We start from the raw sequence: 25533 nt of genomic DNA, 5'->3' as shown, positions 1-25533 counted from the left end.
GCCCCAGCTCGGGGATGGAGAGGCGGGGGCTGGAGCCGAGGTGGTCCTTGGGGGCTGGAGCACGGCCCCCTTGCCCAGCCTGCCTTCGCGCCTTGACGCGGTGATGATGGACGGGACGTGAGCGGTGGCACCACTGGGAGCACCCCCAGTCCCCAAACAGGGCTTGGGATGCCCCAGGCTGGGCAGGGACATCTTTCTTGGGGTCTTCTGGTCCCTCCATATCACAGATCTGAGTGGGGGGAGGTGGGGGCTCCCCCAGGCAAAGCCCCTCTCTGTATGTGGCCGTCACCACCTGATATTGAAAATCATGGTGAGGTGTTGAGGTATTGGCAAAGATCCACTGCTCCAGCAGAGCCTCTGCAGCTCCAGAGGGAGGAACGAGCTTCCCCCTCCCCATAACCCCCTCAAGGTGGGTCCAGTCTTTGCCCTGATGCTGGGACCCCCTCGTTGCACTGACAGCAGGAGATTGATGGGGACAAGCAGGCGCCGGGGGGCTGAGGGCTCTTTGTGGGAGGTGACGGACACCAGGATGGGGCAGACACCAGGAAAAGCAGAGGGGTTGCTCCAGAGCCCCCCTACTCCCCTCCAAACTGCACTGGGGCCATGGACGCTGTCTCATAGCACACCATGGAGTGTGTTCTTGAGGGATGAGGGATGCTGAGGCTCTGGGAGAGGGTCTGGAGGACCAGGGCATGTCCTTGTGGGGGTGCTGATGGCTTTCTGTACCTGTTGGTGTTCCAGTGATGGCAGCACTGGTCTGAACTCCCTCCCTGCTCTGCACAGAGCTGGACATTTTCTCCCAAGTGGGGCTCAGCCTTCTGTCCAGCCTTGGGTTCAGCACTTGAACATTGTAACACAGAGGGGACCCCGTGTGGGGCAGCCAAGGGGGCAGCCCAGGCAGCTCCTGCATTTGGGACCAGGGCCAGGACTGATGTGAAGTGTGGAGGCACCACCTCCCCAGGTTCCCCCACATCCCTCAGACATGTCCATGCCCCGCAGGGCCGGCTCAGCCCCATCCATCTCCCGCTGTCAGCCGGGCTTGGCTGCGGGGCCGGTATCGAGCGCCAGATGAGGAGGTGTGAGAGAGGCAGAGCTGACAGCGGGCAGGAGGATGGAGGGGGCTCAGCCCTGGGCAGGATCACACCTGCCAGGGCTCATCTGCAGCTCCTGGACCTCTGGGGTGGAACTGGATGAGCTTTAAGGTCCTTTCCAGTCCAAGCCATTCCAGGATTCTCTGGCTAGTGAAGATGACTGCAGGTGGGTCTCCTGAGCCCATGTTGAAGCACATGGTACAAAATGGCTTTTCAAAATGAACTTTTTTGGTCCCAAATGAGCAAATGGGAGCCAGAAAAAAACTTCAGAAAAGGTAAGCAGTGAATCTTTCTCACGGGTAATAACTGCCCCAGACAGCAGGACAGGCTGGACAGAGCTGCGGAGGTTGTGGTGGCCACCAGGATGGAGCAGGAGAAGAGCGTTGGCACGCAGTCAGATGACTCCTTGCAATGAGCCTCTGACTCAGCTGGAATGGGGAAGTGAAAGCTGCTTGGGGTGCAGTGAGGGGAGAAGAGGAACTGACCCTGTTTCCCAGGGAGCGGTGAACAGCCGGCATGGCGGGGTCAAGAGGGAACTGAGAAGGCAGCAAGTGACAATACTCATTTCTGAACCAGAAACACGTGTATCTGTTAGGTAAGACTGGGCAACTCTTGAGCAGCAGTTAGCTCTATTTATTTTATTTATTAATTTTTAATTTTATTCTTTAATTTTTAAAGCCCTGATTGAGAAAAGAGGAAGTGAATTTTAGCAGGTAACGTTATACCCTGGAAGTGTCCAAGGCTGCCTTGGCCAGAGCTTGGAGCACCCTGGTCTAGTAAAAGGTGTCCATGCCCATGGCAGGGGATGGAACTGGATGATCTTTAAGATCCCTTCCAATCCAAACAATTCCAGGTTCCATTTGCTCTAGGGAATGTGTAGTATGAAAGAGAATTTATAATTGCTAAGATAAAGCAATAATTTCTTTTAATATGTCCATTACTTAATGTTTTTTCCCCTCCCATGTATAATGAATAAAGGATATGTTATACAAATATAATTATGTATAATTAAAAGGTAATGTAGAAATAGAGAAGAATTAAAAAAATCTTTCAAACTCAAGTCTCCAACAAACCAGTTTGATTTTGCTTCGCTCCTGCTGTCACCACTGTGCCCGTGAGCGGCATCGCTCCGTCTCTGCAGGCATCCATTCCAATGTGCCGCGGGGATCCCAGCCCTAAAACCCCAGCATGGATCCCAAGACCTCTGGGGAAGGCTCATTCTCTTTTCAGGTGCTTCAGAGACCCTTTGGCAACTGCTCATGGGGGGAAGGTGTGAAAGTTAAAATCTTCCAGCCACTTTAGAGGATGGAACAGGAAAAACTTCCTGGTTCTGGTGAGACCGATGGGGCTTGAGGACTTCAGCTCAAGGACCTGTGAGTATCTTGACTCAAGCTGCCATTAACTAAAGGGTAGGACTTTAAGTGGTTTTGGGACAATTTTTTACTTGATGGGAACAGTCATAAATTGGATTGGGGGGGGGGGGTTGGTTTTCCCTTGAAGCTGCACATGGATGAACTTGCAATCAGGAATGCTGGTCTCATTTTAATTGACCCAAATTGATTGGAAATCACTTCAACGGTGTCTGTTGTCAATTTAATGCAACACTGATTAATGTGGAAAATTAAGGCATGGTGTTATTGTATTTGTTATTGTATTTTTTGTCTCTAAATAAGAACATCTCCCTCCCTCTCTGCAAAATCTCATCCTTTCCAGGGACAGGGCATCCACAATTCTCTGGCCCTGGCACAGCTGTCCAAGGCCAGCTTGGACAGGGCTTGGAGCAGCCTGGGAGAGTGGAAGGTGTCCCTCCTCATGGCAGGGGTGGAACAAAATCAGCTTTAGGATCCCTTCCAACCCAGCCCATTCCAGGATTCCATAATTCTGTGTTCTGCATTCAGGCACACCCAGCTCCTTTGATGCTTCCAAACCTCCTGATGTTGTCCATACCTCCTGCACCCTCTCCTCTCCAACGTGTCTCTTTCCACCCAGGCAAGGCTGATTTTCCACCCCAGCTGCAGTTTTCTGATTATTCCTGCTCCCAGGTTTCAGGACTTGAGTCATCTCAGCCCATCTCATCCTCTCTCTTTGTAGGCTTTGAATGAGTCACCACAGGTTCCCCCGATGGAGACAACAATGTGTTTGGGGGCTTTGACTCATCTGATCTATTTAAAACATTTTTTTATGGAAAAATGGCATGGATTTCTCCACTTGCTGCCTGATGGTGAAGGGCGGCAGGGTGACACAGTCACATGGGAAATGCAGGATTTATTCAGAGCAGGCATGCTCCAGGCACGGGCTGAAGAGTCAATTTAAGCCTCAAGGGCTTAAATTCAGACTATAATCATCACCAGGAAGTGTAAAAACAATTTTTTGCAGCAGGAGAGTTCCTGAAGGGTTTTCCCTTTATCCCAGTTTGCAGTTGGAACACTTCTTCAAATCCTGGATCATCTCCCAACTCCTGAATCTTGATTTCCTATATCAATTCTTTTAATTCCCTGTGATGCCTATAGATCAGTTACATATTTCAAGAGATAAAATTGTAGGTATATAATTATGTATTTCTAAGAAAAAATGCTTTATATATATTAAGAAATTATATATAAACATTTTCTTTATATATTAAAATAAATGAATATATTGAAATTATTTTTATATGTTTATTTTATTTTTATGTATTTTATTTTTATTATAAGTTTATTTTTATATGTTTTTAATATATTTTAATATATAAAATAATATAAAAATGACAAATATGTTATATATGTATATAGAAGTAGGAAATCAATCCTCAAGTTTCCATTTAAATTTCGGAAACTGATTGAACTTTATTTATTTATCAGTACAGGTCTCCTCTCGAAGAGCTGCTTCCAGAGTAACCAATTCCCAAACCATCCCAGGATTCTGTGTCACTGTGTGTGGGTCTCACTGGGACATGGCACATCCTCTTCTGGGCTACCTTGGGCATGTTGATCACTCTAATTCTACCTGAGATGTCACAGCATATGAAAACCTGCTCCAGCTGCACCTGGGAGGAGAGAGGAGCCAAAATCTTCCTCCAGGTATGTTTGCATTTGGTATAGGGAAGAAATCCTTCCCTGGGAGGGTGGTGACGCAGGGTGCCCAGAGCAGCTGTGGCTGCCCCTGGATCTCTGGAAGTGTCTGAGGCCAGGCTGGATGGGCTGATCCTGGTGAATCCTAGTACAGCCTGTTGGGAGGTCCTCTACTGCCCTGCACTGGGATCTTAGGGAATTGGAGTAGGAAAGCAGGTGCCACGATGGAGATGCTTACCCCAGGAGGGCAGGGATGAATATTCCACACCAGCCTCTCAGCAGGGATGAAATCTGATCCCTGCTTTTTAACTGAATTCATTTCCATTCTCTGTCTCCCATCCTACCACCAAGGTTCATTGAGTAAGAAAAAGCGAGGCTGAACTTGGATTAATCAAAACATTGGAGTCAGTTTTCTGACAGGGCAGATTTCCAGATCCAGGCAGGTGGGGGCTGCCCCTGGGGAGGACTCAGCCCCCAAACCGCTCGATTTTCATTATCTGTGACAGCTCCAGCACGGGCCTGGTGTCCCCTTCCCTCCAGCACCTCCTTGTGGGTGATGAAAAGCCACTCTAAATCCTCATTACAGCACCAGGAGACCAGACACATGGCTTGTGCGACATGTGAAACGGGATGTCAGGTTCTGGGGATGAGGCTCAGCCCTTCAGCCAAGGTTTATCCAATAGTGATGATTTCCAGGTCTGGATCCATTTGGCAGGAGCCTGCGGTGCCTACCCTCGGTTTACTCTCTAGTGTAACTCTGTCAAGCCATGATTAATGTTATCCAGGAGAAAAAAATCAATGTTTATTTATTCTATCTGTCACAGAGGGGGATTTTAGGAGCTGTTGATCTCTCCCTGGTGAGCAGCAAGACAGAGCCTGAATTTATCTTTTTATCTCTAGATGAAGAATCACATCTAGAGCACAGTGAGGTGAGACAAAGCCCGGCTCTTATTCCTAGTGCTTTCACCTAGACAAGCTCTTCCTGGGACATGGAGAGCAGGTATTTATTCCTCAAGTGCTCAGCCTGGACTGGGAACACTCAGAAAACAAGGAAAATTTTAATTTTTCCAGCAGGTACTGGGAAAATCGTGGACTTCCATTCACGAATGGTTGGAGGGGCACTAAGAGGAAGCCTTGCAATTTCCTGATGATCTGTCCTGGTGCGGTATTTCCCTCTTTGATGCCCCAAAAATTCCCCTTTTCCAGCAGCTCCGCCCGGGGCTCAGCGCGACGGGCGGCGCGCTCGTGCTGCCCTCTGCGGGCGGAGCGCGGTACTGCACCCAGGGGCTCGGGGCTGAATTAGTCTCACAGCAGTGCGCATGCGCAGTCCGCCATGTCGGGTGGTGGCGGGGGGGGGGGCAATCCTGGCCGTATCTCGGTGCTGCCGCCATGTGGGAGCGCCCGGCACTGCAGGCGCCGTGCCCGGCCTGGGTCGCTCGGGCACCGGCCCTGAGTGGGGAAAGGGGAAGCGGCAGGGTCCGGGTGACCGGGAGGATGTTCCTGCGATCGAATTTGGTTCGGAAAGCACCGCAAAGCGCATCTAAACTCTTGCTTTCCGATTCTGCAGCAATGAACGCGTCTGACTCCTCGGCCTCATGGACGTTGTCAGTACTTTCCGTGATGCTGTCCGGGATTGTCCGGGAATGGGAACGGCTGGTGGGAGCTCGGGCGGAGCACCTGGAGACCAGGTAAACTCAGAAATGGGATTGTTCTCCCTGCTGCGGGCTGTGCGGTTCTTTTCATGATGTTCCTCTGATCTGTGTCACAGTAGCTTCCTAGAGTTAGAGTAATTTCCTAGGAGGGAACTTAACTTGGAAGCTGCATTCCAAACTTTTGTCCACGTTTATTTTATCTCCCACATGGAGTTCTCTAAAGAAGCAGAGGTGGGGTGTTTCTAACAAAAGAACATCCCAATTCATCTGTGGTAGAGGGCTTAAAATTAAAGTGTGAGTGGAGCTGCCTTTAGGACACTTCAAATTCCTTAGTATACGAGTGGAATTTAAATGAAATATCCAGATCCTGAGAAGCTTGTGTGAACTCCAGAGCCTCTGCAAGTGTTTTACAGCCAGGGAGAGAGACAAGAGTCTGGAGTCTCTCCCCAAAAACTGGCTGCTGTTTATTTGACCAGGCATAGGAATGACTGTGTATTCCCTGGGGCTGTCCTTATGGAGGAAGGTTTATTTGTGTGCCCTGGCTTTATTCAGGGTCTCTTCACCATGATGGAAACTGATTTCATTGAAATGCCAGAGGTGCCCAATGCTTTCCCCAGCCAGAGCTCAGAACCAGCCCTGTGGGAAGGGGTTTAATGCCCATTTTCCCAATCCCTCCAGGCAGCAGCACTGGAGCACTTGGGCCAAACATGGCCAAGGTGCCCAGTGCTGGCAGGAGGCAAATCCAGGGATTGGACAGTGGGAGTTTGCACTGCTCCTGGAATCCCAGACCTGGAGCTGTGCTTCAGAGAGCCCAGGAGATGCTGCCTCACTCAAACCTCATTTAAACCTCAGCATCCTCCCTGCTCCCTTGGAATTATTGCTGCTGCCTTAGCTGTTCTTCCTTAGTACTATTATTATTATGTTATTATTATTGATGTTATTGTTACCATTATTGTAAACTCCCACTCCCTGTCTCTTCCATAGCCCTTTGCTTCCCAGAGGTGATGCTTTAGGAAGCCCCTCCAGCCTGGGAAGGGCTTTTGGCTCCAGACACGTTCCCAGTGCCCAGGAGCAGCAGGACCTGTGCTGCTCCCAGCAGGTGAGGCAGAGGTGCCTTTCCTTCCTTCCCTGCTGCACTTGGGCTTTTTGAGGGGTCTCTGGGGCTCTGAGGGAGAAGTTCTTTGTCACTCCAGGGCAGAATTAGCCCTGTCCCACTAAAAGCAGGAGAATTCCTTTTATCCTTGGTTTTGGATACACATTTTGTGTTTTCTCTCTGTTGCTGACACCGTGTGGTGAAGCAGCAGCTCCCAACCTTGTCAGTGCTGCTCCCTGGAATAGTTTTTATCTGTAGAACCATGAATTCCCTGCTGGAATCCAGTCACAGCCCCCAGACCAATGTGCAGTTGAAGGTCTTACACCCTGACCAGGACAATTTCCTGTCTCTAGACATGGAAAATGGGGGAAAACTCAGTCTGGAGTGGAGCCAGGATGCAGAATGGGGCAGTGAGGCAGCGTGCTCAGCCCAGGCTGGGGTTGGCACAGGGGCTGTTCCCTGTTGGATGACACCCACGTGGAACAGATCCTTCTCTTCCTTTGTCCAAAGTCCAATGGCAAAGGATTGAATAACTCACAAGTGGGGCCTGGAATGAAAATGGATCTGTTAAAATTAGGCAAAGAACGTGATAAGAAAAAATGGGCATCTTTTTATGTATGAAAAAAGTAGGAAAAAAATGTTGACAAGGGGCACTTTTATTTGGTGTCACCTTTCATTTTTTATGGAGTGAGCAATCAGAACAGAAGTAGGAAAGCCAGGAGCCTTTGACTTCCAGAGTGGACCTAATTTCCATTTTCTCCTCTCTTTCAGGACAGGAAAAACCACTTAACTGATCCCATCTTTGCCCAGAGCTTTGGAGTTTGAGCAGCCAAACCCAACGGGCTCCAGCTGCACTGGAGGGTCCCTGCTCCTGCCCGTGGTGTGGGGTGAGTCCCCAGCTGTCCCCAGAGTGTCACAGACCCAGAGGGATCTGCCCTGGTCCCAGGCTGTCCCTGCCCTGCTCCCTGCAGTCCCCAGGGCCTGAGAGCCAGAGAGAGCCCTGTCCCAAGGGGCCTTTGTCACCTTTGTCACCTTGTGGGGAATGTGGTGGCAGCCCCGGGAGCAGCTGGGAGCTGGGGCAGGGCCTGGCACTGATCCAGGGCAGGGCAGTGCTTCCCTTGGGGGGGTTGGCCCCCACGCTGAGCTCAGGCAGGATCAGGCTCACAGATGCTGCATTTTGTGCCCCCTGAGAGTTTCTGTGCCCCCTGGGGATTTCCTGCCGGGATGGGGCAGCGCAGGAGCAGAATTGAACCTGCAGCTCCCGTGGCCATTGCTGGCCTTTGTCTCTCTGCTGTGCCATCAGACGGTGGCAATTTGCTGCTGCCACTGCCACTGCCACCCCCTGGGGCTGTGTCCTCCTGGCAGCCCTTCCCAGCCCCAACAGGAGCTCCAGTGCTGCCTCTGTGCCTGTTGGCAGTGTTTGCTGGCAATGTGCCTCACCCCTGGCAGGATCCTTTTGTTCCAGAGCAGGCAGACTCCAGAGCTTTTGGGCTTCTCAGCTTCAGGGCTGGATTGCAGAAGTCCCTGCAAAGAAGAATAACCATGAGGTTGTCCAAGTGTGCTTTCAGAGCCCACCTGACAGTCTGTGCTTTGTGCTGGAGGCTGTTGTGCATTGGCACTGCAGGGAATGAATGTCCCCTTCCCAGCTCAGCCCAGCAGATCCCAAAGGCTCTTACAGGAATATTTATCCTTCACTTCCCTGTGTGATAACCTAATTTCCACCTGCTGTGGGCCATTCCTTTAGTTCTCCTGGAGAAAACCTCACAGCAGAGGAGTTTGCAAAGAGCCCAGAGCTGTGTTTGGAGCAGAGAGAGCTGAGAGCTGTGTCTGCCTGTGCTGCCCCAGCCTGGCAACATCCCCATGGAACAGCCTGGGCAGATGGGATTAGATGGAGCAAAATCCCTTCATGCAAGAGGTTTTCTCCTGTGCAGATCAGGCACGGGGCAGGCAGTGAACTTTGGAGATCAGCTGATTTCCCCAGAAAGCATCACTCCCAGCAGCATCAATGACAGGACCTGTGCCCACTGCTCAGGAGTCACCCAGCCAGAATCAAGGGCAAAGCTTGGTTTGGGTCTGAGAACTTGAAATAACTTGGAAAGAGAAGAAATGACCTTTTTCTTCTTCCTTTCCTTCAGATGCTGGAATTGCCTCTGTGGATGTGCACTGAGCTCTCGCTGCAGGGAGCTGCCAGGCCTTAATGGTGGTGAGCTCATGTTCTTCTCACTGGGGAATTGGAAATAATTATTAATTAGTAATTGCAGAAACGTTTTCTGAAACCTTTCCCCTTTGCTGGTAGATCTTCTCTTTGTGGCTTTGAATTTACAGAATTCCCTGCTGTCCTTTGCCCTGCCTGAATTCCTTGCAGCTCCTAACTGGGAAAACCTGGGATAACTCAGAGGGGACAGAGGTGACATTTTTAGCTGAAAACCTGGGGCAGTTGGGAGGGGACACAAGAACTGTTTGTGCAGGAAAATGTGAGGGGATGTCAAGGGGAGCCAGGTGGCATTTTGAGGGAAAAGCTGAGGTGATGTTTAGGGGAGAGAATGCAAATTTCAGAGTAGAAAAGAGCTAATCAATATTGTACAGGAAGGAAAATTTGGGGGGTAAAACTGGATGTAATCTGTAGGGGACACGGTGAATATATTGGAGTAAAAATGAGGTACTCATTTTTAAGTAAGGAAAATTTTGGAGACAAAACTTGTCACAATATCAGGAGTAGAGAAGGAACACACTGAGGGGAAAAATGAGGTGATGAGTACTGAGCATGTAGGAAAAATTTTGGGTGCTAAATCTGAGATAATTTCTAGGGGAGAGCATGAACATACTGAGGTAACGTGAGGGAATCAGTTGTGGGCAGATGGGGAAATTTTGAGGGGCAAAAATAATATTAAATAATCTGTAGGGCAGAGAGCGAACATTTTGAGGTAAAAGTGAGATCATCACTAGTAGACAGATGGAGAATTAGGGGATAAATAATGAGACAAGCTACATGATAGAAAATACAGTGAAAGGAAAATGAGGGAATCAGTAGTGGACAGGTAGAGGAATAATGAAATAATCTAAAGGCTGAGAATAAATATTTTAAGGTAAAAATGAGGTAGTAAATTTGGGACAGGTAAGGAAAATTTTGGGAGTAAAACTGGAGTAAATCTCAAGGGAGAGAGTGAACACTGACATGAACTAAGGCAGTCAGTAGAGGTAGGCAAGGAAATTTTGGGGGTAAAACTTGGGAAGATCTGTAGGGCAGAGAATGAACATCTTGAGGGAGAAATGAAGTGATCAGGAGTGGACCAGCTAGGGGGAATTTGGCGGGCAAACCCTGAGCTAATATGTAAAAAGAAATGTTTTTGAGGAAAACTAATGTGATATGTAGGGGACAGAATTTGGGGATAAGACAGACATAACTTGTGTGGTTTTGATTTTAAAACCTAGTTAGTATACAGGGGACAAAATAGGCATTTTGGTAATAAAAAGTGAGCTAATCTGTGGGTGAAATAATTAATATTTTGAGGTTAAAATGAGGTAATCAGTACTGGGCAGGTAGGGAAAATTGAGGGGGTAAAGTGTGAGATTATCTTTTGGAAAGAGCAGGAACATTCTGAGGTTAAATTGCAGTGGACAGATGGGTAAATTTGGGGGTAAAACTTGAGGGATTTGCCATGGTAGAAAATGAGTATATTGAGGTAAAAATGAGGTACCCAGTGGTGGAGAGGTAGGGAAAATTTCAAGGGTAAAATCTGAGGTGATCTGTAGCAGAGAGGATGCACTTGATGGGGTAAACTGAGGTAACCGGTTATGGACAGGTAGGGAAATTATTGGGAAGGAAAACTGAAAGCAGCTGTAGGGTAAAGAATGAAAATATTGAGGTGGAAATGGGATAATAGGTAGAGGACAGGTAGAGAAGATTTTTAGGGTAAGTCTTGTGGTAATCTCCAGAGTAGAGAAAGAATGCTTTCTTGTAAAAAGTGAGGAAATCAGAAGGGGACAGGGAATATTTGTGGGGGAATGTGAACTATTCCCCAGGGAAGAGAATGATCATCATGAGGTAAACTGAAGTCATCACTTGTAGAGAGGTGATGAAAATTTTGGGTGTAGAAATTGATATTTTTTACAGGATGGAGAATTAGTATTTTGAGGTAAAAATGAGATAACTAGTGGTAGACATGTAGGGAAGACCTTGGGGGTAAAACTTGAAATAATCTGTAAAAATATTTTTGAGGAAATACCTGATATAATTTGTAGGGGACAGAATGAACATTTAGTGGATGAGATAGAGAAAACCTGTGTGGGTTTTGGTTTTAAAAATAGGTAATATAGAGAGGACAAAATGCTGGTAAGCTGGGATTTAGAGAATTCCATCCATTTGGCTGCTGAAATTTCCCAGCCCAGGGGCTTTGGCTGGCAGGGCAGCACAAAGATTGCTGCCTGTGTGGTGCCCAGATTTGGGGTTCATCTTTGTAGTTTAGATGAATTAGAGCTATAGCCCTGAATTCTCTGCTGGAATAACCTCTCAGTGCCTCATGCAGCATGGATATCCATGGATATCCTCATGCAGCATGGATATTCCTACACAGAGCTGCCTATTTGACACCTGCTGTGCCAGGAACCAGCAGAGGCTCCGAGAAGCTCAGTGGGATCAGGACAAGCACAGGTTGATATTCCATAGCATTTGCTATTTTTAACCCTTGGCTATTTATTCATCCCCCAGCCCCACCCATGTTCCCGGGGGCACTTGCAGAGTTCCCTGGAATTCCGTGGGCTCCACCCCTGGGCTCGGCTCCAGCTGATGCTCTCAGCGGCGAGGGCGGGGCCGGACGCGCTCCCGGCCCTGCTGAGGCAGCCCCTGTGCCCAGGGGAGGGCATCTCTCCCTGCAGGAGCTGAGCTCATTCCAGAGCCTCGGCAGCGGCCTCCGGGAGCTCTTTTCCCTGAGGAAAGGGATGCACATCCCTGCCTGCAGGGCACCTGCACTGTGACCCACCTGTGCCAGCTTCCCAGCACTTCTGCAGTGCCAGCTGGCTCCCGAAAAACTCCAAACTTCATCCAAACAAAACTCCATCTAACTCTAACCTTTTGTTTTAAGGCATCTCCGAGGGCCTTGCTTGGGATTGAATTGCTGTGAGGGGAATTCCCTTGGCTTTAAGGCTGCTGCTGGAGGATGGCCCCAGGCTGGAAGGGAAGGCACTGGAGTGGCTGGGACACACCCGGTGGCTGTGTGGGAGCTCCAGGAGGTGGCACCGGGAATTGCTGTCTGAGCTCCTCTGCAAAGCCAGCGTGCAGCACTCCCAGGCAATGGCAGCTGTTCCTTGGGCTGGTTTTGGGATGTCAGGGGGCTCTGTCTGGGCTGCAGCATCTCCGGGGCCCCGTTCAGAGCAGCCCCTGGCTCAGGAGCCGCAGGCAGCCCTTGATCCGTGCCCATCCCAGCGCTGCCCGGGCATCCCAGCGCCCGCCCCGGGTGTGCCTGGCACGCTGCCTGCACGGGCAGGACACTGAGGCACAGCTCCTGCCCTGCAGGCACCGAGGGCAGGAGGGGCTGGTTCCCCCTGGGCTCGGCCTCCTCCCGCCCCGCGTTCCCGGCCAGCCGGGACACACGGAGGGAGCAGCGAGGAACATTCCTGGCAGGGAGCAGGAGTCCCCTAGGGCTCCGTGCAGCTCCGGGCCGGAGAAGCAGCGCCGGGCTCAGCCCCCGCCGTGAGTTTGGGCTGTGAGCACTCACCTGCAGGAAAGGCCCCTCTGCAGGCGGGACCAGCCCTGACACTCTCCAGAAGAGCTTGGGCCTTGGAGCAAGGGAACCCTCAGGACTTGCTCGTTTCTCCCTGGAAAGGGACACGGCATCAGCATCTTTACAGCTCTGTAGGAAATGCTGGAAAAGGCAGGAAATCAGGATTATACAAATAGTTTCATGCTGTTGTGTCAAATGCCAGCCAGTTCTACCCTAGAGCCATTCCAGAGGCTGGTGTACAAAGCAGCATTAGCAGAACATTTGCTGATTTGCATGGCAATTCCTTTGCTGGCAGCAGCCATTCCCATCCCAGGCAGGACCTTTCTCGTGACCCTGAGAATGGCTCGGGTGCTTGGAGCAAGGTGCTGAGAAGGCCAGGATTCCGAGTTTAATGCCCACATGGGCCAGTCAGCTATGACTTGACGATCCTCGGGGGTCTTTCTAACTCAGAATATCCTGTGCTCTGGAAATAAAGAATAAACACTTCTCACTGGCTTTTTAAACCCAGAGGTTTTTGCGTTGGAGAGCACGAGCCACTGGGGAAAGGAGGGAGAGCATCATGTCTCACCTGGCAGATACCCAGTGAGCGGCCCGAGCAGAACCGAGCCCGGGCAGGGCCCCGTGCCCGCACCCGGCACAGTCGGTGCAGGAGCAGCAGCGCCGGGCTCGGCCCCAGCGTCCGGCCCGGAGCGGCTCCTCCGGCCCGCGGCGATGCAGCCCCGCTCGTTCCGCGGGGACGCGGCGGGCGGGAGCCCCGGGGGTGCAGGCGCGGGGTCCGGGTCCCGCTCTGCGCGCGGCGGCCTTGGGGGTACCGGGGCTGAGGGGGCTCCGCATCCCCGCGGGGGCCGGGCCGGGAGCGCGCCCCGGGGGCCGCCGCGCTCGCAGCCCCGCTCCGTGTCCGCCAGGGGGCGCCCCGCGGGGCGACGGCGCTGAGGCAGCGGCGGGGCCGGAGGGCTCCCGGGGCCGGCACGGGCGATCCCTGCGCCCCGGCCGCTTCCAGCCGCGATCCAGCGCCTGCTCCGGGAATGCGCCGCTCTCCTGCCGGGCCCGGCACCGGCACCTGCACAGCCCCGGCTCCCCACGGCAGCAGCGGGACTTGCCCGAAGCACCGGCGGGGCTCCCGCCCCTCTCCGGCCGCAGCCGGAGCGGCAGTGCCGGGCTCAGCCCCAGCGACCGTCCTGGAGCGGCTCCTCCTTGCCATGGCGATGCTTGTCCCGATCCCTACACCCAAACGCCACCCCGGTCTTGCGGGTCCAGGACCCGCAACCCGCTCTGCCCGGGACCCCCAGCAGACACCGGCAGGACCCGGATCCCCAGGCCCGGGTCCTGTTCCCGGCCCCACCTCAGCGCCTCGAGCCTCACGCAGCAACGGGAGCTGCCCCCGGTCCGGGGCTCCGCACAGCGCTCCAGCGACGACCCCGCCGCATCCCGGGACGAGCATCCATCGCACAAAGCGGAGCGGGCGTGGATCCGCCGGGATTTACGGGCGCGGGCGGGGCGGGGTGGGGCCGGCTCAGGTGTGAGGGGCGGGGCCGGCTCAGGTGTGAGGGGCGGGGCCGGCTCAGGTGCGCGGGGCCTCAGCGCGGCTGCGCGGGGCGGGGCCGAGAGGATTTAACCCCCGGGAATCGCCGCTGGTGCCATTTGCCCCCTCGGCGCTCGGAGGGGAAGGTTCTGTCCGCGCGGCCTCCATATCTTTGTTTCTTTTCTTTTACGCTTATTTTTGCTTCTTTTTTACAGATACCTCTCCTCTCTCCCTCCCTTCCTCCCCTCCCCCACCCCCTACACCCTCCCCCCCCCCTACCCCCCCCCCTCCCTCTCCCCCCTAGCCCTCCCCTCCCTCCCCCCCAAACCGCTCCCTCCCGGGCCGGTCCCCCCTACCCTTCCTATGCCCCCACACACCCCAGCCCTACCCTACCCTTCCTTCCTCCACGCTTCCTTCCCTCTTTAGCCCAGTTCCCACCTGCCCCCACATCCTCTTTCCCTTCCTCCCAATTCCTCCTTCCCCTCCTTCCTTCACCCTTTCTCCTTCTCCACCCCTGTTTTCCTTCCTCACCTTAACCCCCCCACCTGTGCTCCATCCTCGTTCTCCATCCTCTGCCCGTCCTGCCCCCGCCACCCCACCTGCCCTGCCCGCCTCCCTGCTCCACTGCACATCCCGACCCCCTCACCTGCCCTCCATCCTTGACCCACCCCGACCACCACCTCTGTCCCCTGTTCCCGTCCTCTGTCCCCCCCTCCGTCTTTCCCCCGCAGCCGCGGGGCTCGGGGCGCCGCAGAATAAAGCCCAGAGGGCCGGAGCGGCGCCCCCGCTGTCCCTGGAGCCCCCACACGGGGCCGGAGCCGCTGGGCGGGTCCCCCCATTGCAGTGCAAAGCACGGCCCGACACCGCCGGGGTTCCGGCTGTCCCTACATCACACTGGGGGTCCCCGGGGGGGGAAAGGTTGAGGGGCGGGGGGTGGGGGTTAGGCAGGGCCCCCTCCTCGGGAGGGGGTCCGGGGGGGAGGGGGGTTGGGGGGAGGGGTGGGGGGGGTTGGGGGGGGGGGGGGGGTAGGGCCCCCTCCGGAGGAGGGGGTCCCTGGGAGGGGGGCGGGGCGGGCCCCCTCCGGAGGAGGGGGTCCCGGGGGAGGGGGCGGGGCCTGGAGGGGGGGATTCCCCCCTCCACCCCGCTTCCTCCCCCCGGACCCCCTCCGCCGGACGGGGCTCGGCCCGGCCCCCATCCAGGGACCCCCTCCTCCGGACCGGGGCCCAGGGGGAGGGAGGGCGGCGGGGTGGGGTGGGCAGAACGGGGGGGGGCCGTTTGTCTGTGCGGTCATCTCTGTCGGTGTTCACGATGCAGAGCGACGCGACGCAACCCCCCTCCCTCCCCACCCCGCCCCCCCTCCCTCCCCACCCCGCCCCGCCCCCCTCCCTCCCCACCCCGCCCCCCTCCCTCCCCCTGGGCCCCGGTCCGGAGGAGGGGTCCCGGGGAGGGGGCCGAGCCGAGCCCCGCCCGGAGGAGGGGGTCCGGGGGGAGGAAGCGGGGCGGAGGGGGGAATCCCCCCCTCCAGGCCCCGCCCCCTCCCCCGGACCCCCTCCTCCGGAGGGGGCCTGCCCCGCCCCCCTCCCAGGGACCCCCTCCTCCGGAGGGGGCCCTACCCCCCCCCCCCCAACCCCCCCCACCCCTCCCCCCTTCTCCCCCTCCCCCCCGGACCCCCTCCCGAGGAGGGGGCCCTACCAAACCCCCACCCCCGCCCCCCAACCTTCCCCCCCCGGGGACCCCCAGTGTGATGTAGGGACAGCCGGAACCCCGGCGGTGTCGGGCCGTGCTTTGCACTGCAATGGGGGGACCCGCCCAGCGGCTCCGGCCCCGTGTGGGGGCTCCAGGGACAGCGGGGGCGCCGCTCCGGCCCTCTGGGCTTTATTCTGCGGCGCCCCGAGCCCCGCGTCTGCGGGGAAATGAAGGAGAGGAGGAGAGGGGAGGACGGGGAGAGAGGAGACGTGGAGGAGATGAGGAGGGGTAGGGAGGGGGGATCGGGGGATGGAGAAAAGCGGGAGGAGAAGGGAAAGGCCAGAAGGGAAGAGAAGGAACGTGGACAGAGGAGGGAGAGAGTGCGAATAGAAGGGATTGAGCGGGTAGGGACAGGAGAGGAAGGAGTGTGGGGGTTTGGGAAGAAAGGCGGGGAGGGTTTGAGGGAGAAAGGGAGGAGGGGGAAAGGGAAAGAAAGCAGGGGAGCACGGGGAGAAGGAAGGAGGGGTAGAGGGGGGGACAGGAGGCGAGGCCGAAGCCCCCGCGCCCCACCTGAGGACGGCGGACACGGACGCGCCGCCCGCACCGAGCTCCGGGTGAGCAAATGCCGGCGGAGGCGATTCCCGGGGATTAAATCACCTCGGCCCCGCCCCGCGCAGCCGCGCTGGGGTCCCGCGCACCTGAGCCAGGCCCGCCCCGCGCACCTGAGCCGGGCCCGGCCCCGCCCCTGGAACCGCCCCCGGCCCCACCTCGGGCCCCACCCCGGCCCCGCCTCACGGAGTCCCGGCCCCGCCTCACGGAGCCCCGCCCTGCCCGCGGTGGGGGCGGGACCATCGCTCGCGGCCTCGCCCCTCTCACCTGGGCCGGGCCCGTCCCTCACGGCTGGGCCCAACCGGGGCTGCTCCCGGCGATGGAACCGGGGCTTCCGGCCGGTGTCCACTGGGGGTCCCGGGGCCGGAGGACCGGGGCGGGACTGGGGCTGGCGTGGGGACCGGGCTCGCCGCGGGCGGGAGGAGCCGCTCCGGGACGGGCGCTGGGGCGGAGCCCGGCGCTGCCGTTCCTGCTCCGGCTGCGGCCCCGCCCGGGCTCCGGGCGCGGTCCCGCCACGGCCCCGGAACCCTCCGAACCCCGCCGGTCCCCGCAGCGCCGGAGGAATATTTTCGGAATTTTTTATCCAGCGTAGGCAGATAATTCTCATAGAGAAAGCCCAAAAATAAAGGCTATGGGGTCGAGGTAGGTGGGAGGGGCGGGCGATGTTCTGCTTTAAATTAAAACACATTGGGAAAAATCCATCTGTGGAACAGCTCGTTTTCTCTCCTGGACTGGCTTCTGTGTGATCGGCTGCGATTCCAGCTGTTCGCATGGCATTTCCAGCCTGTGGGACTCCAATGGAATGCCAGGTGCTGAGCACAAAAGAACACAATGGGAAATCTCTCTGGATCAGGCAGTGTCCCAAAGGTCTGGCAGCACCCAGCATTCCTAGCTGGAATTTGGGGATCCCAGCACAGCCCCTCCATAGTGTCCCTGTGAACCTGCAGTGCCCAGCATTCCTGGCTGGAATTTGGGGATCCCAGCACAGCCCCTCCATAGTGTCCCTGTGAATTGCAGTGCCCAGCATTCCTGGCTGGAATTTGGGGATCCCAGCACAGCCCCTCCATAGTGTCCCTGTGAACCTGCAGTGCCCAGCATTCCTGGCCAGGGGTTGGGGATCCCAGCACAGCCCCCCCAGCACATCCCGCTGCTTCCTCAAGTCCCTTTAACCAGGATCCTTTTTGGGGGTGGGAGCACCCAAACCCAGCAGAATTGGCTTTAACCAATTTTGGGGGCTCTCTCCTCTCCTCAGCCAGTTCCTGCAGCCAAAACCCAGCCTGAGGCTCAGCTCCCCATCCCCTCAATCTCTCCAAGGAATTGCACTTGGATTTCCCAATCCAGCTGGGCAGCAATGCTGTTCTCCTCACTGTGTATCTTAACTGTAGGAATTGCTTAAGAAATAATTAAAATAAATTCAAAGAATGAAGAGACAAGAACTGCCAGCTCCAACCAAGGGCTGCTCAAGCCCCTTCTCAATGATCTGCTTTAATTAATCAATGCAAATGAACCAATTAAGATCACATCAAGATCACATTATTCTTTTTACTCAAGTTCTAGAGAAAAACTGCAGAATAGGAAAGAAACTTTTTAACCCCAAAACCCTTCTAGGAGATCCACAGGGCAGGGCTGCACTGCACCCCAAACTGAGGACAAGTGGGAGCAAAGACAAACCAGACTGAGATTCCTGGGAGATTGGTGCAGCTTCTGCCAGCCAGAACATTCCTTGGTCTGAACACACACCTGAGAATTCCAGGAACCTGGGACATCATCAAGAGCCTTTTTATTAAAAGCAGATTTCCATGGAGAATTAACAGAATACAGAAAATTAAAGGCAAAGGAACAGCTCCCCCAGCCCAGCAGGCTGCAGCATCCAAAAGAAAATGAACAGAAAGATGATGGATTGGGACCATCACCAATCCCAAATCCCTGGTGTGGAATATCACTCTGCTTTGATTTATAAATCACCGCTTCTCTTAGTGGACAAACCCTTCAGCTTTGCTTCCAATTCACTGAGTTCCCAACTGTGGCCACCAAGATTCTGCTGCACCATGGTGGGATCCAGGGAAACACGCAGGGTCTGGTGCTCTGGGAATGTTGCTGAGGAAGCACACGGCCCTCACCTGTGCTTGCAGCCAAGGGAATCTCTTCCCAACAGCTGTGGCTGAGCTCGGTGTGTCCCGACGCTTCCCAGGCTGACACGGCACAGCTTCCTCTGCCCGCTGCCTTGGGAAGTATCCCTAAGGTGCCACTAGGAAAGGAGCCTCTTACAGACACAGAGTCTTGGGATTCAGGGGAAGAAAAGGAGTTTTCAATCTTTAGCATCTCCCACTCCGTCGGCATTGATAGCGAACATGGCTTCGGCCTCGGGAAGGCACGGAGAGTCGTAGATTTTACAGATCCTGGTCTCACCTCGGCCTTTCCGCAGGTACAGCCTGACAGGGAGAGGGAAGGAAACAGATCAGGATGGACTCCCAGAAAATCATCCTAATGCAGAAAGGAGTAAACAGAGCTGTAGGAACTGCCCAAGACATTCATTTCCCCATGGACTGAGGGCCCAGAGTGGCACTGAGCTGAAGCACAGGCTGGGCCTACCATGGACAGACTGGAAAGCCCAGAAGTAAAAGCTACTTGGCCAATTCCATAAAACATTCCCAGCCCAGGCTCGTGGGATATGACCATCTCTTGTCTCACCTGGTGGTGGAAGCATGAGCAATGATATTGCCTCCGATGGGCTTTTTGGGATCTGCAGCAAACATGGCAGCTCCATCTACCTGTGCCACCACCTGGTTCGTGATGACGATGGCCACGCCAAACTGCAGGAGAAACAACCCAAACCCAGTTATTTCCCACAATCAGAACAGAAAAGCAGGGAAAACTACACAGGGGCATTCCTGGTGTCCATAAGTGTGGGATCCAGCCTCTCCAAACCAATGGGAGCAGAGGTGGAGACAAAGCCCTTGGGACCTTTTCTCCCTCAGCAGTGGGAGAAGCCTTGGGTGGATGAACCGACCAAACCCCCCCATTCCCATCTCACTGTGCCATTGGCATAGGAGGAAGAGCTGGGAAGGAGGGAGAAGTGGGAGTAAGCTGTTTTTTTAAGAGCTTATTTTACTTCTCATTATCCTGCTCTGATTTTGTAAGTAATGATGTCACTTCAAATCTCTAAGCTGAGCCTGTTTTTCCCGTGCTGCTAATTGATGAGTGTTTTCTCCTGGTCCTTACCCTAACTCACAAACCCTTCATTACATTTTCTCTCCTCTGTCCAGCTGTAGAGGAGGGTGAGTGAGCAGATTTCATGGGTGCCTGGTGTTTGGCCAGCAGCAGCCCACGCCATAAAGCCCAGGGGATGCTCACCTCGTCGGCCAGGCGCAGCAGCATCCGCAGGAACCTGGCCAGGTGCATCTGCCTGGCGGAGAGCTCGCCCCTTCCCGAGTAATCCGTGCGGTACAGGGCCGTGGCACTGTCCACGATCAGCAGCGCGTACCTGGAAAGGGCAGGCGGGGCTCTAAGTCCTGGTTCCAATGCCAAGCTGCCTGCACAGCTCTCCTGGCAGCTTGGAAATCATCAGCACTGTTTCTAACCACAGCTCTAAACTGAGCTCCCAACTTGCTCCTCGGGCTGGCACTGGGGAACCATGAATTCCCTATGTTTGTGCAGCCACATCAGCTGGAGCCAGTTGCTGGCACCCAGAATTCCAGCAGCAGGATGTGCTGCTGACAGCTGACTGCCCATGGAGCAAGCTGGCTCCCTGGAGAATCAAAGGCTAATCCCATGTGGGAACAAACTCTGTGAAATCAGTGTCATTACCGTGACTCAGCCATCATGGCCGAGGCCTGGTACAGCAGCTGGGTCTGGTGGTCGGTGTTAAAGCCCCGAGCATAGGCCACGTTGTCCAGGACATCACTGCCAGACAGGCCATACCTGCAAAATCAGGGAAAACAAAGGGATGAACCTTGAGTGACAACTTCATCCATAGCAGTTAGACAGGAACTTTGCCAAAAGACTGGAAGAAAAACTCACATGCCCAGCAGAGATAAAAACAGATGGAAAAAAATGCAACCTGTGGTGATGAAAAGAGAACGGAATGATTGGAACCATTTGAAATGGATAAGAGGAAATGGCCTCATGTGATACTAGGGGAGGTTTAGGCTGAATATTGGGAAGTCTCTAAGAGGAAAGGCTGTCCAGCCCTGGCAGTGGAGGCTCCATCCCTGGAGGGATCTAAAGCCATGTGGATGTGGCACTTGGGGACATGGGAGAGTGGGGGGCTCAGAAGCACCAGGGAATGGTTGTGCACAGGGATCTCCCAGGGCTCCTCCAACCTGAAGATTCCCTGATTCCAAGGACACTCTGTACATGGCCAGCACAGACACAGCTGTGCCTGCTGCAATCATTTCACTTCCTCTCCTTTGCTTGGCTGCTAAATATTCCCTGGTGACAGGGAACATGGGAGCAGTCCATGCTGTGGGAGAAGCCAGCAGGATTCAATTAAATTCCCTTCAGAAAGAGCAAACAGAACCCAGCCAGTCCTGTCCCAGCTGCTTGGGAAGCTCCCAATCCCTTCCAGTAGCAAAAGACAAGGAAATCACCTCATGCCAAGGGACAATGACACGAGAGCTCTGGGGAAAGAGCGGCAAGGAGAGGAGAGGAATGGCAACACTAGAGCTTTCCAAAGGGAACACCTGCCAAATCAACCTCCAGGACCTCTGGAAAACATTTTCCAACTGAGTTGTGAGTCCATCTATTCCTGTCTCCCACTCACTGACCTTTCAGCCACGGCCAGGAGCCGCTCTGGACGGAAGGTGCCCTCTGTGTCGATGTACATGGCCTTTCCCTCGCCGCCACCGCGGTCTATGGGGAGCTAAAGGAGAAGGAAAGGAAGGAACAGGGAATAAAGCATCCATAAGTACAGCAGATACTGCCACATGCCCTCACTGAGCTCATACAACAAATAACATCCAAAGTTATTGTGCTTAAAGTCCCATTTAGCTGGGACAAGTGAAAGATCCCTGATCCCCATTGCTGCTGACACCTTCCTTTTGTAGTCCCTGTCACCCTGGAGTGCCAGCACAAGGGGGAATGGCTTCCCACTAACACAGGGCAGGGATAAATGAGATATTGGGAAGAAATTCTTCCCTGGGAGGGTGCTGAGGCCCTGGCACAGGTTGCCCAGGGAAGCTGTGGCTGCCCCTGGATCCCTGGAAGTGTCCAAGGCCAGGCTGGATGGGGCTTGGAGCAACCTGGGATAGTGGAAGGTGTCCCTGGCCATGGAACTGGATGGGCTTTAAGGTCCCTTCCCACCCAAACCATTCCAGCATTCCATGACTCTACAAAAGATGACAGGTGCTCAGCTTTGAGCTGGGAAGTTCAGGGAGTAAACTCAACGATCAAATTAAGTCCAAGCCTCTAATATTTTAGGGAACAGAAACTTCTAGACAGCAATAAACACTTAGAAAGTAAAAGGAAGTGCCCAAATTAGCAAATATCCCAAGGCAAATTAGCAAATATCCCAAAAGGCTGTGGGGTCTGAATATTGGATTGTGATGAGGTGAACCCCCACCTGACAGGTGACAGCCAGGGTGTGACACAGCTGCGTCTTCCCAGTACGGAATTCCCCGAATAATTCTGTTATGGACCCTGTTTCTATTCCTCCTGAAGGGAAAATAACAATAATAATTATTAATAAAAATCAAAAGGTCACATGCTACATGTATGATCTATGTATCTATGTCACACATAAAATATTACATTTACAGAGACTCAGTTAAACACTGAATTTGGCTGAAAGTTTCACAGCTAAGAGGGAAAATTGTTTGTCATCATGAGGTTTGTTCATGCTGTGGTTAAGAAGTTCACTGGTGTTTTTGAAGATGCTGAAGAGCTGAAATTACTTGTTTTCATTTTTAGATTACCAGAGGAATGGGGAGATGGTGATGCCTGGTTTTGTTTTCCCTAAATGCATCATGGACTTAAAAAAACCAGAAACATCCAAAAATGGACAGCTCTGGATCTTGCATCATGACTTAAAAGGACTAAAAACTATTTCTGCAGCTTCTAAAATAAAAGCAATTATTCAAGAGCAGTCCTAGAGGTTTTTCATCTAACCAGGACTTGCCTTCCATGATTCTGTGCAAGGATCCCACTCATGGCAAAACCCCATCCCAATAAGTGAGGTTAAGCAGGGAAGAGAAATAATAAAATGCTGACCTTGGAGCAGCTTATCCAGCTCTTTGGAGCCAGTGGTGATCTGGATGATCTCCGACCGCCGCTGGTGGAATTCTGTGGCCGTGGTGAAGCCCATGGGAACCAGTTTGGCTGCCTCAGCCTGAGGGAAAACCCAGATGAGCAGTGCCAGAGGAGTTAATGCCATTTGTTAATCCCACAGTAATTAATATTTCCTGCCTTGTGGAGCGGTGCCTGTATCATTCCATGCACATTTCATAGACTTTGCACTAGTTGGTACCTATGAACAGAACTCAAATTCTGCTCCAAGAAAAAGCTCCAACATCCCTTTTATGGAAATATTCTCCCCTTTTCCCCCAACCTGTTCAGTTCAGTCCTGTCCTGGTGTGTTTTGCCTTTTCCCATCACAAGTCAAGTCACACCTCTAATCACCCCTTACTGCCCTTTGGACACCTTCCAAATTCACCACAACACTTTCAGCCAGCAGAAATAAACCTGTGGAATATCTCGGGTTAAAGTTCCAGGACATGCCTACCAAGATTTTGTCGGCTTTGGCTTCACTGATGCCTTTAATGTTCAGCAGCTCCTTCTTTGGCGCATAAGCCACGGCCTCCACTGTGTGAAACCCAGCTTCTTCCAGCTTCTTCACATCATTGGCATTTATGCCACATTGCTAGGAGAGAGGGACGGAGGGAGAGAGGAAAAATTACACCTGTTGGTATTTTTGGGTATTTCTGAGTTTTTTGTTCGGTAGGGTTTTTTTTAACAGAACACAAGTAAGAATTTAGCAGCAGAGTTTTTGGTGTCACCTTGCTTTTAAATAAAAAGGTTCAGGTTGGATATTAGTGAGGAATTCTTCCCTGGGGAGGTGGTGAGGCCCTGGTGGAGAGCCTGGAAATGCTCAAGTCCAGGATGGATGGGGCTTGGAGCAACCTGGGGTAGTGAAAGGTGTCCCTGGCCATGGCAGGGGATGGAATGGGATGAACTTCTAAGGTTCCTTCCAACCCAAACCATCACAGGATTCCATTCTAGGAAAAAGAGCAGCAAGTGCATCTGTGAAAAGTTCCTCCAGAGGTAACTCCTCACCTACCTCCAACCTGGATATGAGCTGTGGCCCAAAGCTCTCCTCCTCTGCTGAGGTGTCTGCGCTGGCCTCCAGCTGCATCTGCATGGCCATGGCAGCGAGGCGCAGGACAGCCCCTGGAAGGAACCAGACATTTCAGTGCTCCCTTTTAGCAATAAGTTTTGTGGTCACATAAATCAGGATCACGGAGTTCTTAAAGCTGGAAAAGCCCTCTGAAATGGCCTCTGAAATGGCTGGGCTGTGCCCCAGAGCTTGCCCTCGGGGCTGCCACAAACACCTTGGAAAGGGCTGGAAAACCCTGCAGAGGATCTGCACCACGCCTGGGATTGCTGAGCAGGATGGCAGGCAGGAGCTGTCATGGGAAACTGAAGGATACAAGGGAATTCACACACCTGGGATATAACACACAATTTGAATATAATACTGACAGGACAAGTGGGAATGGATTCAAACTGACAGAGGGGAAATTTACATTGAATACTGGTAAATTCTTCCCTGTGAGAGTGTTGAGGCTTTGGCACAGAAAAGCTGTGGCCGTCCCTTGATCCCTGGAAGTGACCAAGGCCAGGCTGGACGGGGCTTGGAGCAACCTGGGATAGCGGAAGGTGTCGCTGTCCATGGCAGGGGGTGGAACTTCATGGCCATTCTGGCATTCCACGATCGAACTTTACCAGGGCCCCGGCCAGCAGCACCTCCCAGGTACCGCCCGCCGGCGATCTGGAGCTCCCTGGACTCCGCACGCCGTGTCCCCTCATTGTGCTCAACCCCAGCCCTTTGTTTAACGCCCTCCATGGCTGCCCACAGCTGACGGCCTTGCCCACCCTCCGCCGCCAACGCCCTCAGGCTCCCGCACCGCGGAGGCGCCGGGGGGACCCCGAGAGGCGTCGGGGGTCCGGCGGCCCCGGGCCCGTCCCGCCCGCCTCAGCTCAGCTCAGCTCAGCTCAGCTCAGCCCATCGCACCCCGTGCCCGTGCCCGTCCCTCACCGCGGCCCCGCTCCGGCCGTTCGGGCGCTCCCGCCGCCGCCTCACGTGACCGCTCCGCGCAGGCGCCGCCCCGCCCCCGGCGGCGCCTTAAAGGGGAGCGCGGGAACGGGCACCGGCACCGGCACCGGGACCAGAGTCATGGGTAGCAGCCCCGGCGTACCGCGGCCTTCCTTTCTAATCCTCTTTCCTTCCTTTCTAATCCTCTTTCCTTCCTCTCTCTTTCTTGTCTTCCTTTCTGTTTCCTTTAACCATTTTTCTTTTCCTTCTCTCTCGCCCCTTTTCTTTTTGCCCTTCTTTTCCCGCTTTCTTTTTCTCTTCCCCCCCTGCTTTTCCTTCTCTTTCTCCCCTCTTCTCCTTTTTTATCTCCTTTCTTTTTGCTTCTCTCTCCTTTCCATTACTTTCTCTTATTTCCCTTATTTTCTCTTTTCTTTTCCCTTTTGAAGCACAACCCCGTGCCCCCATAAATCCAGCAGCCCACGCAATTCCTGAGCAGTGACAATTCCTCAGAACCCAAGAACAAGCAGCTGGAGATCGAGACACATCTGGAGCAGAGGTTGCAATTCCACACTGGAAGCTCCATCCCTTGACTTTGATGGAATCCCGTTGCCTTGAGGTCTTGCACAGAGTGGAGCTGCTGATTCCTGGCACACGGAAGTGAAGATTTCCATGATTTTTTAAAGCTGGATAATGGAAAAATTTCTGCCTAAGCTCCCTTTCTTACCACAAATGTGTGGCTTTAGCTGCTGCTTGGATTCAGTATTTGGAACAATATAATAAACTCCACCAAAAACTCACTTGAGTCTTTAGTTATTGATGCTTTCGTGTGTAAATCCACTGAAAGAAAACAGCCAAAAAGGAC

At 53.9% G+C, this 25533-nt stretch overlaps 1 protein-coding gene and 1 long non-coding RNA gene across 3 annotated transcripts; both read right to left on the bottom strand.

The window, feature by feature from the left end:
• Positions 1 to 6848: 6848 nt before the first annotated feature.
• On the bottom strand, positions 6849 to 12686 carry LOC129046728 (uncharacterized). 2 transcript variants are annotated; one of them, XR_008508475.1, is made up of 4 exons: positions 12601 to 12686; positions 8998 to 9109; positions 8327 to 8410; positions 6849 to 7433 (listed from the first exon to the last, which is right to left on the bottom strand). It is a non-coding gene; the product is annotated as an uncharacterized LOC129046728 (long non-coding RNA). The 2 variants fall into 2 exon arrangements; XR_008508474.1 differs by lacking the exon at positions 6849 to 7433 and having other exon boundaries at positions 7525 to 8410.
• A 5493-nt stretch (positions 12687 to 18179) lies between these two features.
• RAD51 (RAD51 recombinase) lies at positions 18180 to 24713 on the bottom strand. The gene is made up of 10 exons (XM_036384339.2): positions 24675 to 24713; positions 23697 to 23806; positions 23142 to 23279; positions 22631 to 22748; positions 21984 to 22075; positions 21190 to 21284; positions 20231 to 20344; positions 19778 to 19907; positions 19115 to 19236; positions 18180 to 18855 (listed from the first exon to the last, which is right to left on the bottom strand). Exons 2-10 carry the CDS (start codon positions 23781 to 23783, stop codon positions 18732 to 18734), a joined length of 1020 nt encoding a protein of 339 aa, XP_036240232.1. The 5' UTR covers positions 23784 to 23806; positions 24675 to 24713; the 3' UTR covers positions 18180 to 18731.
• Positions 24714 to 25533: the final 820 nt, after the last annotated feature.

The sequence above is a fragment of the Molothrus ater genome, chromosome 6, assembly GCF_012460135.2.
Source record: "Molothrus ater isolate BHLD 08-10-18 breed brown headed cowbird chromosome 6, BPBGC_Mater_1.1, whole genome shotgun sequence".
Taxonomy (NCBI): domain Eukaryota; kingdom Metazoa; phylum Chordata; class Aves; order Passeriformes; family Icteridae; genus Molothrus; species Molothrus ater.
Note: the sequence above shows the minus strand (reverse complement) of the source record. Positions and strands in the feature narration are given on the sequence as shown.

What these genes read in the sequence shown, in the direction of transcription:
- RAD51 (XM_036384339.2), bottom strand. Translation starts at nt 23,783, where the DNA reads ATGGCCATGCAGATGCAGCTGGAGGCCAGCGCAGACACCTCAGCAGAG. An exon ending in GCTGGATAAGCTGCTCCAAG is followed by an intron (nt 22,076 to 22,630) that starts GTCAGCATTTTA and finishes TTTTCCCTTCAG; the next exon opens with GAGGAATAGAAACAGGGTCC. An exon ending in CCCTGGCTGTCACCTGTCAG is followed by an intron (nt 21,285 to 21,983) that starts GTGGGGGTTCAC and finishes CTTCTCCTTTAG; the next exon opens with CTCCCCATAGACCGCGGTGG.